The 20,286-nt window shown below is 40.8% G+C and overlaps 1 protein-coding gene across 2 annotated transcripts in view; it reads right to left on the bottom strand.

The window, feature by feature from the left end:
- The window catches only part of HUS1 (HUS1 checkpoint clamp component), a 31,365-nt gene extending 14,677 nt beyond the window's left edge, over positions 1 to 16,688 (bottom strand). For both annotated transcript variants that reach the window (XM_023544202.2, XM_003407061.4), the window contains exons 1-5: positions 16,558 to 16,688; positions 15,637 to 15,764; positions 15,376 to 15,552; positions 13,499 to 13,606; positions 12,385 to 12,459 (exon numbers count right to left, since the gene is read on the bottom strand). In XM_023544202.2, the coding sequence (XP_023399970.1) occupies positions 12,385 to 12,459; positions 13,499 to 13,606; positions 15,376 to 15,552; positions 15,637 to 15,764; positions 16,558 to 16,609 (540 nt within the window). In that variant the 5' untranslated portion in view covers positions 16,610 to 16,688. The remainder of the gene's footprint in view (positions 1 to 12,384; positions 12,460 to 13,498; positions 13,607 to 15,375; positions 15,553 to 15,636; positions 15,765 to 16,557) is intronic.
- Between the last annotated feature and the right edge of the window lie 3,598 nt (positions 16,689 to 20,286).

Below are 20,286 nucleotides of genomic sequence, written 5' to 3'. Positions count from 1 at the left end.
GGTATGTATGGGTTTGTGTGAGAGACTGACTTGATTTGTAAACTTTCACTTAAAACACAATTATAAAAAACAAAAACCTGCTCTGGCTTCTCCTCCTACACAGAACAGAATAAGCTGCACATTCTTCTAAAATTCTCCTTGACAAGATAACCACAGAATGGGCCATAGATGGCCTGGACCCGCCTCTGGGTAGAGGCTTAACATCCTAATGAAAGAAAACCAACCCCTTTCTCCATCCTGGGGACTGAGTCCTTGTCTAAAGAAAATGCACAGTCATCCCCAAGCTCTGAGCGCTGCATGAAGGTCAATCGTGAATATTCATGACTAATTTACATTTCCTTGTCTGTTCTCAGAGAAAGCCCACCTTCCCACGCTGCGTCCAGGCAGTCGTGGAGGCAACAGCCCCCATTGCTCCTTTCCTTGTACAAGGAAATAAAGGCGTCTTTCTGATTTCTCACCTCGGCCTCTTGTTTATTGGCTATAACAAGTCATGCCAAGCAAAACTTGGGGTTTTCACCTGGCAACAAAGGAGGTGAAGCAAGCCCCCTCCCAACACCACGTCCGCAGCCTCCTCCTCTGTCTCCCCTGCTCCTTGTATCTCCTTCCACGTGGCCACTCTCCTCGTGCCTTCCCTGAGCCCTGACTGCCTCCATGTATCACAGAGGAATCCTTTCTTTCCTCCCCCAACCAATCGGCTCTTTTACCTAGACAGAACCTAGAAGCAAAGTACACAGAAACAGACATATGTCAAAATGTGGCTAAAGATGGTGCTCATCTACCCACGGGGCACTGTATTTCTTTTTGATGTAGGTCTCTGCCCTTGTTAAAAGTCTAGCAGGTCTTTGAAAAGTCCACATCGCATTTTGCTAGTCAGCATTTAGCCCAACCAGTAGTGCAATACTGCCACCCAGTAACTGGAAAGATAAATGCAGTTTTGTAGAAAACACTTAAAAAAAAAAAAAAAAACACTTAAAGCCACTCTAAAAGTAGTACCCTGGTGGCACAGTGGTTAAGTGCTCTCCTGCTAACTCAAAGGTCAGCAGTTCAAGCCTACAAGCCATTCCACAGAACAAAGACCTAGTGATCTGCTCCTATAAAGACTATAGCCTAGGAAACCCTATGGGGCAGCGCTACTCTGTCATATAGGGTAACCATGAGTCAGAATTGACTCAATGGCATACAAAAACAACATTCTAAAAGTACAGCAATAAGAGATGAGAGGCCTAGGGCTAAAGGAGGAGAATGCCTAGATCTGCACAGCTCTGCTTCAGCTAAGTCTGGCTATACTGAGTGGACAGGATTTAGTGTTCCTCATTATTATTCCTAAAAATCGGTGAACTCTGAATATTTCTTATCCTAGAAACAAAACCAAAAAGATTTTCTTGACACAACTGTGTGACCTCTGACTTCTGAACCTTTTCACATTTGATAGAAAAACAGGCCCTCCCCCCACAAATTACTTGGTGCATAATTTAGTAAATTTGCCTTTGTATGAGGAATATTCATTTTTAACCTTTTTCTACTAACTAGAAATATACAGTCTGTCACACATCTGTGGTCAACTGAATCTGACAACGGTGCTAAGTCCATTCAATAGGGAAGAGTCTCATCAACAAATGGTACTGGGAAAACTGGATTTCCACATGCAGAAAAATGACAAGATTCATGCCTCACACCATACACAAAAACAAATTTAAAACACATTAAGGACCTAAATGTACAAACTAAAACCATAAAATTCTTAGAAGAAAATGCAGGGGTAACGTTGTTGGGCCTATTTTTTTTAACAATGGATTACCTAACATAATAACAAAAGCACAAACAGGAAAAGACAAAATAAATAAATGGGTCCTCATAAAAATTAAAAACTTTTATTCATCAAAAGACTTTACCAAAAAAGTGAAAGGACAAGCTGTCAACTGGGAGACTATCTTTGGAAACCATACATCCAATAAGAATATGTTGTTGTTGTTGTTAGATGCCGACTCATAGCGATACTATGCACAACAGAACGAAAACACTGCCTGGTCCTGTGCCATCCTTACAATCGTTGTTATGCTTGAGCTCATTGTTGTAGCCACTGTGTCAATCCACCTTGCTGAGGGTCTTCCTCTTCTCTGCTCACCCTGTACTCTGCCAAGCATGATGTCTTTCTCCAGGGACTCATCCCTCCTGACGTGTCCAAAGTATGTAAGTATGTAAGACGCAGTCTCGCAATCCTTGCTTCTAAGGAGCATTCCTCCAAGACAGATTTGTTCGTTTTTTTGGCAGTCCATGGTATATTCAATATTCTTCGCCAACACCACAATTCAAAGGCGCCAACTCTTCTTCGGTCTTCCTTATTCATTGTCCAGCTTTCACATGCATATGATGTGATTGAAAATACCATGGCTTGGGTCAGTCTTCAGGGTGACATCTTTGTTCTTCAACCCTTTGAAGAGGTCCTTTGCAGCAGATTTACCCAATGCAATGCACCTTTTGATTTCTTGACTGCTGCTTCCATGGCTGTAAATTGTGGATCCAAGTAAAATGAAACCCTTCACAACTTCAATCTTTTCTCTGTTTATCATGATGTTGCTCATTGGTCCAGTTGTGAGGATTTTTGTTTTCTTTATATTGAGGTGTAATCCATACTGAAGGCTGTGGTCTTTGATCTTCATTAGTAAGTGCTTCAAGTCCTCTTCACTTTCAGCAAGCAAGGTTGTGTCATCTGCATAACACAGGTTGTTAATGAGTCTTCCTCCAATCCTGATGCCCCGTTCTTCTTCATATAGTCCAGCTTCTCAGATTATTTGTTCAGCATATAGATTAAATAGGTATGGTGAAAGAATACAACCCTGGCGCGTACCTTTTCTGACTTTAAACCAATCAGTATCCCTTTGTTCTGTCTGAACAACTGCCTCTTGATCCATGTAAAGGTTCCTCATGAGCACAATTAAGGGTTCTAGAATTCCCATTCTTCGCAGTGTTATCCATAGTTTGCTATGATCCACACAGTCGAATGCCTTTTCATAATCAATAAAACACAGGTAAACTTCCTTCTGGTATTCTCTGCTTTCATCCAGGATCCATCTGACATCAGCAATGATATCCCTGTTTCCACATCCTCTTCTGAAACCAGCCTGAATTTCTGGCAGTTCCCTGTCAATATACTGCTGTAGCCGTTTTTGAATGATCTGCAGCAAAATTTTGCTTGCGTGTGATATTAAGGATATTGTTCTATGATTTCCACATTCAGTTGGACCATCTTTCTTGGGAACAGGCATAAATATGGATCTCTTCCAGTCAGTTGGCCAGGAAGCTGTCTTCCATATTTCTTGGCATAGATGAGTGAGCACCTCCAGCGCTGCATCTGTTTGTTGAAACATCTCAATTGATATTCCATCAAGTCCTGGAGCCTTGTTTTTCACCAATGCCTTCAGAGCAGCTTGGACTTCTTCCTTCAGTACCATCGGTTCCTGATCATATACCACCTCTTGAAATAGTTGAATATCGACTAATTCTTTTTGGTATAATGACTCTGTGTATTCCTTCCATTCTCTTTTGATGCTTCCTGCGTCGTTTTAATATTTTCCCCACGGAATCCTTCACTATTGCAACTTGAGGCTTGAATTTTTTCTTCAGTTCTTTCAGCTTGAGAAACACCAAGTGTGTTCTTCCCTTTTGGTTTTCCATCTCCAGCTCTTTGCACATGTCATTATAATACTTCACTTTGTCTTCTTGAGAGGCCCTTTGAAATCTTCTGTTCAGTTCCTTTACTTCATCAATTCTTTGTTTTGCTTTAGCTGCTCGACACTAAAGAGCAAGTTTCAGAGTCTCCTCTGACATCCATCTTGTCTTTTCTTTCTTTCCTGTCTTTTCAGTGACCTCTTGCTTTCTTCATGGATGATGTCCTTGATGTCATTCCACAACTCGTCTGGTCTGCGGTCACTAGTGTTCAATGCGTCAAATCTATTCTTCAGATGGTCTCTAAATTCAGGTGGGATATACTCAAGGTCATATTTTGGCTCTCGTGGACTTGCTCTGATTTTCTTCAGTTTCAGCTTGAACTTGGATATGAGGAATTGATGGTCTGTTCCACAGTTGGCCCCTGGCCTTGTTCTGACTGATGATATTGAGCTTTTCCATCGTCTCTTTCCACAGACGTAGTCAATTTGATTTCTGTGTGTTCCATCTGGTGGGGTCAATGTGTATAGTCACCATTTATGTTGGTGAAAGAAGGTATTTGCGATGAAGTCGTTGGTCTTGCAAAATTCTATCATTCAATCTCCGGCATTGTTTCTATCACCAAGACCATATTTTCCAACTACTGATCCTTCTTCTTTGTTTCCAACTTTCGCATTCCAAACGCCAGTAATTATCAATGCATCTTGATTGCATGTTCCATCAATTTCAGACTGCAGCAGCTGATAAAAATCTTCTATTTCTTCATCTTTGGCCCTAGTGATTGATGTGTAAATTTGAATAACAGTTGTATTAACTGGTCTTCCTTGTAGGCATATGGATGTAATCCTATCACTGACAGCGTTGTACTTCAGGATAGATTTTGAAACATTCTTTTTGACAATGAATGCACCACCATTCCTCTTCGAGTTGTCATTCTCAGCATAATAGACTATATGATTGTCCGATTCAAAATGGCCAATACCAGTCCATTTTAGCTCACTAATTCCTAGGATATTGATGTTTATGCGTTCCATTTCATTTTTGACGATTTCCAATTTTCCTACATTCATACTTCGCACATTCCAGGTTCCCATTATTAATGGATGTTTGTAGTTGTTTCTTCTCATTTTGAGTCGTGCCCCATCAGCAGATGAAGGTCCCGGAAGCTTTACTCCATCCATGTCATTAAGGTTGACTCTACTTTGAGGAGGCAGCTCTTCCCCAGTCATCTTTTGAGTGCCTTCCAACCTGGGGGGCTCATCTTCTAGAATTATATCAGACAATGTTCCCCTGCTATTCATAAGGTTTTCACTGGCTAATGCTTTTCAGAAGTAGACTGCTGGGTCCTTCTTCCTAGTCTGTCTTAGTCTGGAAGCTCAGCTGAAACCTGTTCTCCATGGGTGACCCTGCTGGTATCTGAATACCGGTGGCATAGTTTCCAGCATCACAGCAACACACAAGCCCCCAAAGTACGACAAACTGACAGACACGTGGGGAATAAGAATATAATAACCACAATATATATAAAACTTCAACACCTTAACAAAAAGACAAGTAATCCAATCATAAAGTGGGCAAAAGACTTGAATAGACATTTCACAAGAGGACTTTCAAATGACCACCAAACCCCTGAAAGGATGCTCGATATCATTAGCCATCAGAGAAATGCAAATCAAAACCACAATGAGATACATTGCACTCCCACTAGGATGGTTAGGAGCCCTGGTTGTGCAGTGGTTAAGACCTACGGCAAGCTACGGCTGGTAACCAAAAGATCAGCAGTTCGAATCCACCAGCCACTCCTTTGAAACAGTATGGGGTAGTTCTACCCTGTCCTATATGGTCATTATGAGTTGGAATCGATCTGATAGCAACCGGTAGCAGTAGTAGTAGGATGGTTGAGATTAAAAATAAATAAATAAATAAAAGAAAAATGTTGGTAAGGATGTGAAAATTGGAACCCTTATCCATTGCTGGTGGGAAGGCAAAACGGTACAGCCATTGTGGAAAACAGTGTGGCAGCTCCTCAAGAAACTACAAACAGAAGTACCAAATGACCCAGCAATTCCATTCCTAGGTATATACCCAAAAGGCTTGAAAGCAGAGACTCAAACTGAATTGTATACCAACGTTCACTGCAGCACTATTGACCAAAAGGTAGAAACAACCTAAACGCCCACCAACAGGTGAATGAATAAACAAAACGTGGTACTTACATATAATGGAGCACTACTCAGCCAAAAGAAGAAAAGAAGTCTTGATAGATGCTATAGTATGGAGTTTGAAGACATTATGCTGAGTGAAGTAAGTCAGTCATAAAAGGACAAATATTGTATGACCTCACTTAACATAAAACAACAAGACACATGTATAGAGACCAAAGTTTCTTAGCGGTTACCAGGGGTGGGAAGGAGAGGAAAGGGAGAGTTAACAGTGATGAAAACATCACATTGATTAAGGGTAGGGTTGCACAGCTGATTATCTTAATTGTTGTCAATAAGTTGTACACCTGTAAAAAGCTGAACTGGCAAAAAAAAAAAATGAAAGAAATACACAGTCTGCTATAAACTGAAAATACCTAAATGTAATAAAACACATGAAACACTACTTGTGAATATTCCTATAAAGCCAGTATATGATGTACTCCTGTTTGTTTCAAACAGTCACAGCCCAAGATCATTAAGTTCCCATTGTTCTGAAAAAAACAATGGTTTTATATATATAAGTAAAGATTTATTCAAGAAAACATTGGTTCTAGACACACTTCAGGCCTTACTGAAATCTCTAAAATCCGAGTAATGAATTAGATTCCATTTCACTCTTGACCATACCGTGTCTGGCACACAGCAGTGTTCTATCAAGACTTACTGAAGTTATACTTTAGTTTTACCTAGCAAAGAATGTCTGCCTTGAGCACTGCACTCTTTTAAGATCTCTCTGTATGGGATCAAATTGACAACAGCAACTCAAAAAATTAGAAAGGAACCTGAGAGGCAGTGAGTTCAGGTCAATGGGAGAGAAACAGCTCAGAAAAGGAGGGGGAGAATGGTTGCACAACTTGAAGAATGTAATCAATGTCACTGAATGGTGCATACAGAAACAGCTGAATTGGTATGTTCTGTGTATACTCTCAACAACAACAAAAAATTATAAAAAAAGACTTACTGAAGAAATTTACAAACATACTAGTTCTGTGAACATCAGTCACTTATGTCTATCTTATGACTCAGTTATCCAGAAGGTTATGTATCTCAGCATACTCTGTTCTTGGGTATCTAGATAAGATCGTATTGTTTTAAATGATTTTTTAAACAGTTACCTATTATTTATTGAATATCTACTAATAATACAGGCACCTTAGACAAATAATTTCTATTCATACTAGACACCTTATATAAACTATCTCTGAATTTACAAAAAGATAGTTGCACTTTGCCCTCAATAGTTTCTGCTGACGGGCATTAGGCATACAGCGCCTTGGCTACATGGTGCAGCCAGGAGGTGGACCCAGGTTTGTCTGGCTCCAACACACTCACCGTGTCCACCACATCGTGATGCCTCTCTCCAACAAACCCAGATCCTCTCGGTTTAATCATTAAGCTGATCCTGTGAAGCTGTTTCTGGAAGCAATACAGCACACATCCCAAAGCACTACTACTCCATGTGGTCCAAAGTCAGGCAGCATCAGCATCCCCTGGGAGCTTGTCAGAAGCTCAGAATCTCAGACCCAGCCCCCATCTACTGAATCAGAATGTGCATTTTAACAAGATCTCCTGGGGATGCATATGCACATTAGCATTTTTAAAAATTCTATCTTAAAACATGATGTAGATTCAGAGTAGTTTTTCTGCTTCTAAACATACACTGCCCACTCCCATCTGTAACACCTCTCATTAGAAGGAAAGGATCGAGAATCTCAATGAGGGAGGGCTTGAGCATCTCTGAAGAGGGGAGTGGACATTTTTAGTGAGTTGGGTCCCATTCATTTTCCTTACTCCTCACTAACTGCCCATAATCTACAGATACAGAATTCTGGTTACCCAGGTAGATCTCAGTTGTCTACGTAATTTACCCTGTATTTTGACAACTTCCATTAGTTAATTCTAGACTGCAGTGGCTACTCCACAAAAATATTTCAAATGTGCCAGCGAAAAGAAATAAAAAAAAACTCCACTTCTGATGTTTCTAGTTATTTAGCTATCTTTCTACCTCTCTATTTTTGCTGACTCATTTCCACTAAAGAGAAAGAACAAACAAATGGATCCTTCAATTACTGCCCTGCCTCTTCTCTCCTGCGCCTCTCTGTACCTCTCCAAAGTCCCCAGAGTAGTCCCGAAGGAAGCCAGCCTGACAGCTGGATCAGCACCAAGTTAGTCCACAGGCAGATACCAAGGTTGCACAGAGCACAATGCTTCATCAAAAGCATATTCTAAATTAAAACAAACTCTATAAAGATTAAGTCATGAAGAAAAACTCCTGGAGAGGCAGTCCAATGGCAACATTATTGTTAAATGAAAACTCTAGAGAAAAAACAGCCTGTAAATGTTTTCTAGGTTCAGGACTTTTGCAACTCTAAAAATCCCTTGAAGCTAAATTTCATTACAGATTCATTCAACATTTATTAACTACCTACTGAGTGATAATCCTACACGTGGTAACTGGGTACAAAGATGAATAAGATGAAGTTTTTAAGTCCACCTCTCAGGCAAAGATTAAACCAAAAATACCCAAACCCACTGCTGTCCAGACAATTCCAACTCATAGCAACCTTATAAGACAGAGTAGAACTGCCCCACAGAGTTCCAAGAAGCGCCTGGTGGATTTGAACTGCTGATCTTTTGATTAACAGCAGTAGCTTTTAACCACTATGCCACCAGGGTTTCAAAAAAACAAACAGTACCACACGTGAGGAATGTGCTTCTTAGTTCAATCAAATATACAAGACCAAATGGACAACAGCTGCCCAAAAGCAAAGACAAGAAGGCAGGAAGGGACAGGAAACCTGGACAATTGGACACATGGAGCCCAGGGTGGAAAGGTAAAGGAGGAGAGTCCTGACACATTGCAGGGATTGCAGCCAATGTCATGAAACAATTTCTGTACACATTTTTGAATGAGAAGCTAATTTGCACTGTAAGCTTTCACCTAAAGCACAATAGGGAAAAAAAAAAAAAAAAAAAAGCAGGAGCAGCAGCAGCTGGCAATCCAGGTAATTTATCATGCAGCAGTGAACACAGCAGCTCAGTGGAGGAAGGAACTTGCAGCCAGGTCAGTTAGGGAAAGGTCTTGAACTACATGAACAGTGAGAATTGCAATGTGCTTGCCAGGGGAAAATGGAAGAGAAGAAAACTGAGTGTCAAATGGCCTAGAGACAAACTTTAAAAAGAAGTAGCATTTGCGTGATACAGAGTCCAGGGTGGTGCTACAGGGTGGCCTTGGTGGTATGGCAGGAAACAAGGCTGAAGAGGTAGTGGCAAGACTGTGAAGACCAAAAGTTTACATCTAATCTTGTGGACGATGGTTTTTCAAAGATTCCAAGGCATAATAAAATGTAATTTTTGGAAGATGCTAAGTCCAGTGGGGAAAACTAGAACAGAAAGAGGTCAGAGGCTGAAAAGTGAGTTGGGAGGTGTTAGGGATTAAATTGTATCCCACTAAAAATATGTGTTGTACATCCTAACCTCCATGCCTGTGGTTATAATCCCATTTGGGAATGGGTTGTCTTCAATCTCTTCGAGATATAAAAGAGATTAAACAAGCAAGCAAAAACAGCAAAGGTGGGGGAAAGATTGATGCCAACCCACATGGAGCTCTCTAAGAAACCAGGAAACAGAAGCTGAAGAGACAAGGACTTTCCCCCAGAACCAATAGAAAGAGAAAGTCTTCCCCTAGAGCCAGCACCCTGAATTTGGACTTCTAATCTCCTAAATGGTGAGAAAATACATTTGTTTGTTAAAGCCACTCACTTGTGGTACTTCTGTTATAGCAGCACTAGATAATTAAGACAGACTTTGGTACCGGGAGTGGGGTGCTGCTCTAATAGATACCTAAAATGTGGAAGCGGTTTTGGAATTGGGTAACAGGTGGAAGCTGGAAGAGTTTTAAGGTGCTTAATAGTAAAAGCCTAGATTGCCTTGAAGGACTGTTTGTAAAATTATGGACGTCAAAGGCAATTCCAGTGAGGGCTCAGAAGGAAGTGAGAGAGCTGTAGAAAATGTCTGCATCATCTTAGAGAACACGTATGGCACCAGGAACCGAATGTTGCCAAAAGTGGACGTTAAATGGGCTTCTGGTACGGCTTTGAAGACAATGATGAACATGTGACTGGACAACAAATGAAAAGGCAACGCTTTTTATGCAGTGGCAAAGAACATACCTGGATTATGTTCCAGTGTTTGGTGGAAGGTAGAACTTGTAAGTGATAAATTCAGATATCTGGCTAAGGAGATTTCTAAGCAAGATCTTAAAGGGGCCATGTGGTTTCTCCTTGCCACTTTTAGTAAAATACAAAAGGAAAGAGATGAACTTAAAAATGAACTGTGCAAAACAAAAACAGAACTTAAAGACTTGAAAAATTTTGTTGTACAAACTAGGGACATGTGTCCTAGAACTTTCACCAAAGGTGTGACTACACAATCTTTTGTTAAAGAGATTAAAGCCTGTGACTGATGGATATAACCAACCACCACAGCAGAAGATCCATCAACTTAGACTGAAGGGAACAGACAGGATGATTCTATAGGCAAGAAACAGGCCACAGGAGTTACATATGTTGTCCTCCAAAAAAAAGACCACCCCTTGAACACCCTGGAGAGCCGCAGAACTGTTGGAACGAGTGCAGGAAGCAGGTCCTTCTCAGTTTCATAGGGTGGGGCCACTGTCTCCTGGATCTCAAAGGATAGGGCCACAGTCTCCTAGGTTTCAAAAGAGTCAGATCTTTGCCAACTCGGTTTCAGAGTGTGGGGTTGCCATTAAGATGTGCCGGGGGATGGGGCCATCATTCAGAGCTGAGAGGGCAGATCTACCATGTCCAAGGGGCAGAAGAACAGGGCCTGCTGGAGCTGAGTGGGTGGGGTCGCCACTCAGATGGACTAGGAAAATGGGGCTATCTAAAGCCAAGAGGGCTGAGCTGACATCTCAGAAGGCCTGCAAGGAGTGGTTGAAGCCCAAGGCCAAAGGGCCTCTATCTAGAATCCAGAGGGGCTGCCCAACACCCAGAGTCTGGAGGGCAGGGCCACTGCCCAGATGGTCTCAGAGAACAGAGGATTATTTTCAAAACTTGAGAGCTAATTTAAATTGTTCTGCTTGGTTTTAGACTTGTTTGGTATCCATTATCCCTTCTTTCCTCCAATTTCTCCCATTTTTTATGGAAATGCCTACTTTGTGCTTGTTCTACCACTGTATTTGGAAACAGATACTTGTAATCTAGATTTTACAAGTTCACAGATGAAAAGGTATTTTGCCCCAGGATGAATATACCTAACTTCTCACCCATATCTGACTTATACGATTCACAAGATGAGACTTTGGATTTGATTTGGAGTTAATTTAAGACTTTGGGGATGATACGACGGGGTGAATATGTTTTGCATGTGGCAAAGATATGAATTTTGGAGGGCTAAAGGGTAGAATGTTATGGATTGAATTATGTATCCAAAAAATATGTGTTGTAAACCCTAACCTCTATGTGTGTGGTTATAATCCAATCTGGGAATGGGATGTCTTTGTTATATTAATGAAACTGGATTAGCATAGGGTACACCTTCAGTCAATACTTTTTGAGAGACAAAAGAGATTAAACAAACAAGCTAAAGCAGCAGAGAAGGGGGAAAGATTGATGCAAGACACATAGAGATCTCCGAGGAACCAGGAAACAGAAGCTGAAGAGACAAGGACCTTCCCCCAGAACCGACAGAGAAAGTCTTCTACACTCGACACCCTGAATTTGGACTTCTAACCTCCTAAACCGTTAGAAAATTAATTTCTGTTTGTTAAAATCACTCAGTATCACTAGATAGTTAAGACAGGAGGCTAACAGTAAAAGTGGCAGAGGAGACATCTGAATAGGGTTAAGGGGGCAAGCGAAGGGAGAATCCAGGATAACCCTAAGTGTGAATGAGGATAATCCACAAAATTCCTCATCACTATCCCATATTGCAGGCATTTATGACATGTGCCAGTAGGGAACTGTCTCAAAAATAAATGTAAAAATAGAAGTGCCCATCTACTTGGTTTGAGATCTGCTTAGAACAAGAAAGTGTACGGTTTCGAAAATCTTCATCTTGGTTCACTAAAAGATATCTGGGGAGTAGATGGGACACTCCAAACCCACTAACATCATTGATTGCTTAAAAAATTTACACATTAGCAGATAAAACATGTAACGTTCTGTCCAAAATATAAGAAAAATGCCAGGACTGTTGAAAATATCCTTAATGTATTATAAATACAAATTATTAGGGATTAAGTGCAAATATAAAAACTTTCCCCACTGAATGGGAGTTGAAAAGCATCAGAACAAGTTTCTAAAAGCAACTGTAATAGTGCAGGTTCTTAAAACAAGCCAGGTTCTCACTGGTCTAGACTCAATGAAGAGGTGTCTGCCTTAAACACTACGGGTATCCCTAGGTCCACGTTTAAGTTTCTCCACAGAGCAAGTAACTCATGCAGGCTAAAACAAATACTGAAGAGTTTTTTCCTAAAGAAATAACTACTTACAAGGTAACTGCTGATGTTTTTCATTTTTTCCACAACACTCTTCATAGTCTTCAACACTGGTAAGTAAATACTAACCTACAAAATCAATGAGAAAAGTTAAAAGTACTAACAATATACACAAGAAATGATATTAGATCATCAGTAATTATTTTTAGAATGCATGATTAAAAACTCTGGAATTCTGTGTTTTTAAACTGTGTGACTAAAGCTCTTTTAAAATATGAAAAAAAAGCCCTAATTTTACTAGCTCATGGATGTTCAAGCAAAATTAAAGAGCCAAATGCCTACTTCTGTTACCTCAGTGACCATGTCCCTGTAGGTGTTCTTCTGGTTCAAGAAGGATCACAACTCTGCACCTGGGATTCCTTATATAAACCAAATCCAAGGCGAATGAAACTCAAGCACTCAGCAGAAGGCCTTCCTCAAGGGATGTTTACACTTGGGACTTAAAGGGCCTTTTCAGTACTGGCAAAAATACAGCCTCAGAGCTGTACGTTACTAATGATGCTTTATAAAATATTGGTTTTTCCCAAATCAAGGTAGATGTTTTTTATTAAAAGTCAAATAAATATTTTATCCAATATATTTATGTGATTTCTCCTTAAATAAAAAGTGACCAAAAAGCACAAGACCCTATGATATCATCTATTATTTTCAGTGGCTTGGGATCATTATGAATAGGATTGTTAAACCAAGTTCTAAATTGTGAAAACTTCTTGCCTCTCTTGCACATATCCTGGGCTGTGCTCCTCCCAGGGACTGTGAGACCCAAATTCGTGCTTTAAGCCAACACTCCTGATAGATGGTGACTGTCCCCCAAAATATTATTTTAAAATTTTTTAAGTGCAAATATTGAGAAAGTCATTGTCCAGTTTATAAAAAGTACAATATGTCTAATACACACAACACTGTTTTAAGGTGTTTTTTTTTTTTTTTATGTAAATAACAAAGACAAATATTCCAATTTTTTTCCTTGAGTATCCTTTAAAAATGAATGGATATCACTTTCTTTTTGGGTACTATGCTATTTTCAAAAGAAATAAGCTATAGGACTTAAACTAAAATTAGGGCATTCAAATCATGATGAAGGACAAACCTCTGGGCATCAACTTACATCAAAGTCTGGGACTACAGGTTCTTGTAAATCCTTCCAGAGTTTTCTAGGAATAACCTTTATGGGAATGTCATGTGTCACAATGCGACTACTGCTTGAGATGGATAACTGCCAAGAGAAAAGTGAAAATGTATTTTGATGTCAATATTAAAAAAAAAAAAAAAAGACTTGAAAGGACCAAAAAAAGTTAATATACTATATCTAAATGGAATGTTCTTAACTCATTTACTCAAAATCCATTCAGCAAGTATTTATGAAGTTACCTGTTCTGTTGTGGGTACTGTTAGGAGCTGGAGAGTATGGGGAATAAGACAAGGTCCTCAACATTCCAAAGGAAAAGATGGATCAATGAGCAAGATAACAAACAAAACAAAATTTTCTGGGACACTCATTACAGCCTTGAATAGAACAAAATAAAGAGGGGAAAGGGTGAGTGTAAGGGGAGGTTGCTTAGACTAGGTGGTCAGGGAAGGCCTCTCTAAGAAGGTCACACATGTCAAGTCACACAATACAAGGACAAGCAGTCATGAAAAGATGGGGGTGAGGGGGAACAGTGTTCCACGCAGAGGAACAGCACATACAAAGTCCTAAAACAGATGCAAACTTCCTAAGTTCGAGGGAGAGACAGAAGACAGTTCTTGCTCACAGGACACTCTGCCTGCTTAAGTTTCTACACTATCAAAAGGATAAGATAGGTTTATCTGTTTCCAAGGGCTTTTATGAGACTCATAAGTCAGAGTATCTTGCACTCTTAGAAAAGTATTTATGTCACCGTCTTGCTTTTCCTTAAGCAATTAAAGAAAAATATCAAACTTATACAGTGAATTGGAAACTCTGATTCACTCTAAGAACTGCCTGACTGCAAAGCCAGCTAAGAGCTGAGAAAAAGTTACGAAAGTGAGAAGTCCTCTTCCACAGAGGTTTAAACAATACAACATTCACAAGATAAAGTGTGTACAGTCTATAAGGAAGGAGAGCTCTGAGGACAAGGGAAGGCTGAGGGGGAGGCAGCAATGGTGCTGAGCACTAAAGAAAATTACAGCTTCAAAGAGTGAGAAAAAAAAGAGATTCCAAGTGGAAGCCCCAATGTCACCAAAGTCTGGGAGCTGGAAAAGAAGAGGACACATCCAAGCAGGTACTCAGAGAGTAGTACTTTGTGATTTGGTTCCAGGATAGGCTGGGTCATAATATGAAGGGCTTTATACATCATACCAAGACATTTGGACTTCACTCTGTGAGCAGTGGCAGCCACTGTGGTTTGGTATGTGTATGTTTGTCTGGAGGAAATCCATGCACTAAATTCATCTGGTAGCGGCAGGTAAAACAGATGTGTTACTCCTGACTGAGAGATCATTTAAAGGCTAAGACAACAGATGAAGCAGGGGAAAAACAACTTCAAGGTAAAAATACCACTAAAAGAAATAGAGAGGCTAGGATAGACAGATCTGAGAAGAAAAATGAAGTTTTATTGCATCAGAAAACACAGCATTCTAGTTGAGTATTATATAATCACAATACTATCTTAAAATGAGGAAAAAGTGACTTCAGTTTAAAAACTTGGCCTTGACTTTTAAACAAAACCAATTAGCTTTCAACAGTATTATTTAAAAAAAAAGTTGCCGTGGCGTCAATCCAGACTCACGGCAACTCCACGCGATAGAGTAGAATTGCCCATAGGGTTTTCTTGGCTGCAATCTTTATAGAAGCAGATCGCCAGGCCTTTCTTTCACAGTGCCGCTGGGGGGGTTCAAACCTTTTGGTTGATAGCTGAGTGCAAACTGTTTGTGCCACCCAAGGATCTTACTGTTAAGAAACCAAGCCTTACAATGACTGTATTCCTTCTAGGAAGTTTCAGAAATGCCCTTCCTCCTACTCACCAGATCTACGGAGACTGTAAGGCAGGGGAAGTGCTTATTCGTCAGCTTGATTTTCAAGGCTTTGGCATTCTGGGCAGTTTTCAAGGCTCGAGATAAGTTTTCCGCTGTCAGCTCTATATAAATTTCATTGTTTTCTGCTGAGATACCTTCCATTTGAAATTCACTGAAGAAGTTCTCCTAAGATGAGAAAAACGGGGACACACATGACCTTTCCAGTGGCAGTAGGCTGAGTCTGCAGGCCTCGCAGGAGCTTCCGCTCACCTGTTCCAGTTCACACCACATGCTCACCCCTCCATTGGCCACCTTATCTGAAAGGATGAAGTTCAGCTTATCCGGACTGATGCGGAGGGTGCAGGTTTTGGCAAGCTTGGCGATCATGTTACTGATTCCTATGGCAGGGGATTAAAATAAGGAAATACTATAATTTTACATCATGTTTCCCAGAGGCCAGTTTATCTCAAAGAACTTCTCATTCACCACGTTGCAACGTCCCGGTGAAAAAAACAACAGTTTATATTTGTATCTGTCTGGAAGGCACTTTATTGCCACAGATGTCATGCCATTCTTCCAACAACCCTGTGAGGTATGTCTCACAGACCCTCAGCATTCAAATACAGAAATGAGCTCAGAGAGATTAAGTGGCAGCTGGTAGTTGCATTCTTTCATTCAATGCACACCGGCTGCCCACTAGGTAAGGGAGCACGTGTTTCACTGTAAGGATAGGTGACATCACGGTGCAGGCACCAATGGCTAGATGAGGCCAGGCTGTGAAGAACGTCTGTCAAATAAGAACACTGCAGGCAGTAACGGGCTTTAAGGGAAACCCTGGTGGCATCGTGGTTAAGAGCTATGGCTGCTAACCAAAAGGTCAGCAGTTCGAATCCATCAGGCGCTCCTTGTAAACTCTATGGGGTCGCTATGAGTCAGAATTGACACAAAGACAACTGGCTTTTTGGAATAGGCTTTAAAAGACACATGATGAGAATCAAGTTTTACAAACGACCCCTCAGACCCGATTTTATTCTCACCGTCCCGCCCAGCGCGCGTTTCCCTCCCGGCGCCCGCCCCCCTCTTCCTGCAGCGGCCGGCTCGGCGTGCGCGGCCTCCCTCCCGACCCCTCCGTCCTCCTGGCGTCTATCCTCCTCCAACACGGTCCTGGACCAGGGCGCAGCCCCTGCTCACGCGTGAAGTGGTTCAGACAGCCCGTGTCCGCGATCTTAGCCCGAAACTTCATGGCCGGGCTCGCGGCTCCGCGCCCGGAGCGTCTGTCGGCGGACGACGGAGTCCCGTCCACTTCTTTCCCTCGGCCGGAAACGCAGCGGACCCGCAGCTTGGTTCCGCCGCTCGGGGCCGCCGCGGCCCTTGCACAGGTCCTGGCGCCGTTAGTTCTTCCTAGGCCTGTTATGGATTCAAATCTTCGAGCTCCGCGGGGAGAAAACGCCCTCACTGCACCTTAAGTGAAGAGCGCTGGGGTCCCCCCTTCTGGGCCCTTCGCCTCGGCCCACTCTAGCTCGGCTGATGCTTGAGGGGCCCTTGTTGTGAGTCATGAAGGAACGCAGGTCTTTCCTTCATGTCAAGCTGCGACCCTTCGTCACTCCCTGTGCTCACAGCATCGGGATAAGTTGGCGCCGTGCTTCCCTCCGCCGTAGATTCAGGGCGCCCCGTGTTCTTTTGCAAAGGAGGAACCGGAACCTCCTGGACGTAGGTGGCCTGAGAGGTCACCCCTCCGTGCGGGGGTTGTTAGGTGCCCTGGAGTTGGTTCTGACTAATAGGCACCGTGTACCATAGAAGAAACACTGCCCTGGCCTGCGCAGTGTTCACCGTCATTGTTATGCTCGAGCCCATTGTTGCAGCCACTGTGTCAATCCATCTCCTTGAGGGTCTTCGTCTTTTCCGTTGACCCTCTACTTTACCAAGCATGTTGTCCTTCTCCAGGGACGGTCCCTCCTGACGACATTTCCAACAGATAGGGGTGGGGTCCGCTTTTTGCCCCCTCCAAGTGTGAGGGAAGTGGTTCCCAGCATTCACATTTTGAAAGAACTGTGACCTGTTTTGTGTGACCTATATTTGTAAACAATTAAATAAAATATTCGTTTAAATGGTTGCCCCTGTAAAGCACAACTTTAGAACCACCTGCAGGCTCAGATGATAGTACTGATCCCTTGGCAGTATAATGTCCTTGTTGTTATGGTTTTGAATACTGTTTTAAATTGATTTAAGAGAGAATATTACAGCCATTATTCCTTGTCCTAGAACGTGACCCAACTGGAACTGGACTCACAAGGACACATCAACTGGGCCCTGAGGTATAGAGACAGTAGCTAGGACAATCTTGGAAAACATCTTTTAGGGAACCATTCACATAAATCATAAACAGCCCTAAAGACCCATGTAGTTTATGCGCTTTTTCTATTAGCATTTAGTGACTATAAGATTTGTTGGACCAAGGAAGACCCTCCTGTCATTACTGAAACCTGTACCAATGATTGTTAAGAAAGATGTTTCAAAATGTAGAATCACAATGATTTAGCAGTTCTGAGCCAACCTGTGAAAAAGGCTAAGCATTGAATGGTTTTGTCCGTTTGTAATGTTAATATATACTGATGATTCTGTAGCATTGGACTTGGGCAGACATGGCTCTAGCAGCATGCTTGCCCATTTTCCCACTTTGGTCTATTTCGTAATATTCCTTGGACTCAGGCAGACATTACCTCTGGCAGCATGCTTGTCCATTTTCCACCTTTCCTCTTGGAATATATGCTGAATAAAACCTTTCTTTTTGCTTTACTAAACATTGTGATACATTCACCCTAGAAGAAACTTTGAGGATCTTACTACTTGTAAAGACAGGATGCTTAAAGAACACTGAAGTTAAATAGCAGTTCTGCAATTTTGCCTCAAGATGAACTTCACCAGATCTGATTAAAATTCTTATGGCATATACTATAGTAAGTACTAAAGAAAAAAAAAAAAAGAAATTGAACAACAATTACATCCAATTTGGTTTTTTGAAGACTAAAGATTGTCTACCTTAAGAACGTGTTTTGTTTTTTTTTTTAGGAACTTTGCAAGTGGAAGCCTGGAACCTTGACTTCAACTTGAAATTCAGTATCAAGGAATTTTTTAAACTAATAATATTAGCAAAATATTTTTAAAAATTGCTGACATTAGTGTTTGCCTAATTTAAGACTATAGCATGAAGCTAAATTCCAGTATACATAGTTATTTTCAGTATAATGTCACTTTTAAGTTTGTCAACAAAGCAAGCTTTTTTATTCATAAATAAATTTTAAAGCAGAATGAAAATCACTAATGTGAGGTGATTGTAGAACACGAATATAATTAAAAATATATTTAAATGAACCTTGGAAACAATGTTGCATAATATATTGGCCTACAATACTTTTACATCACTTATGAATATTTCGCCATAAAAAAGTGACAAACCAATTTTTTAAACTTCGTAAGAAAACTTGTGTCATTATATGTTACATAGTACATAGACAAAGGATGAAATGGTATAGAAAAGTTTGACCCAATGAATACTAAATTAAGTTATGCTTATTTTTTCTCAAAGAAAAAGAAATCTTTTAAGTATTCCAGAAAATTTCGTAAGCTTTATATAAGCCTGGCAAATTAGTAATTCAGTAGTTTCAGAATCATAATTAAATATATTGATAGTACTTCCCCACTTTCTCTCCAAATGATTTTGAGGCAAGGAGTAATGAGATCACTAGAGATCTATAGAAGCCGTGTGCTGCTGAATTTTCTAATGCAAAGTATAGACACTAAAAATAAAAAAAAAATTTTTTTTTTTTTTTTTTTTAGTAAATAGCTTTCAGATTTAAAAAAAAAAACACAGTCAAACCACAGGGTTTAGTAACTCAGTCACAGGAAGATAGCAGTGTTGATGTTGTTCGTTTTTTGTTGCGGCAGGAAATGCCGTAACCTTGTCTTAAAAACCGGAAGACCATTAACAGTGAAGCATATGAAACTGCAGTCAGAATGTTTAGTTGAAACTAAGAGAGCTAGCCTCTTTATAGCTGTTTAAGACAATAAACTTGACCGACATAAGCATTGTGCATTTACTAACTATTCCCCACAGCGGCCTTAGACCAGTGGCTTTCAAGTGTTTGTTCATCTTCTCTAGTCCCTTGGAAGAGGAGCAGCTATTTGCAGGCCTGTAGTTAACAGTTAATGTCGGTAACATTACCCAAGGGAGGAGAAGGTGACATAGCTCAGAGGTTCTTTGTTACATTTGAGAGACAATGTTTGTCTTTCTTTTTTACATTAGAAAATCGTAAAATAAGAGAAAGCACGTAGTAGAGGCGGCATGTGCGAATGCCATTTGAGAATTATTTAGACGTTAAAGGAAAAATACTTCATTACATTTCATAAATATTTTTTAATTACCATTTGTTGAGCATATGATAAGTGTCAGGCATAGTACTTAGGAATGGGGATCTGAGGAAGGACACCACAGGCCATTCATGAAGAAGGAGACCAACATTTGTTGGTGCCTACTATGTTTCCTGACTAGCTTTACTTATGTTTTACTAAGTACTATTTGAATATTATCAGTTAGCAGGATGATAACACCAACAAGCCATAAGATATGTGCTCTTACTCACATTTTAAGAATGAGGGAATGAAGAGAATCAGAAATATCAGTTTTGCATGCTTTAGCCACACACGGTTTGTGGGAATCACCATGAGGGTGGCTAAGTGGACAGCGCCCCGTATGTTCCCTGTCAGGCTGGCTTTGCACTTGGCCTACAGGAAACAACTGATAAGCTGTCACAAGTTTATAGCCGGGATAAGAAGACAGGTAGCTCAGCTAATTCACAATTCTCTCTCAGGAACTGCAAATAACAAACAGAAATTTTAACAATGTGCAAGTGGGAAGAATAG

The sequence above is a fragment of the Loxodonta africana genome, chromosome 8 (genome assembly GCF_030014295.1).
Source record: "Loxodonta africana isolate mLoxAfr1 chromosome 8, mLoxAfr1.hap2, whole genome shotgun sequence".
Taxonomy (NCBI): domain Eukaryota; kingdom Metazoa; phylum Chordata; class Mammalia; order Proboscidea; family Elephantidae; genus Loxodonta; species Loxodonta africana.
This window is presented reverse-complemented; position numbering and strand designations above follow the sequence as displayed.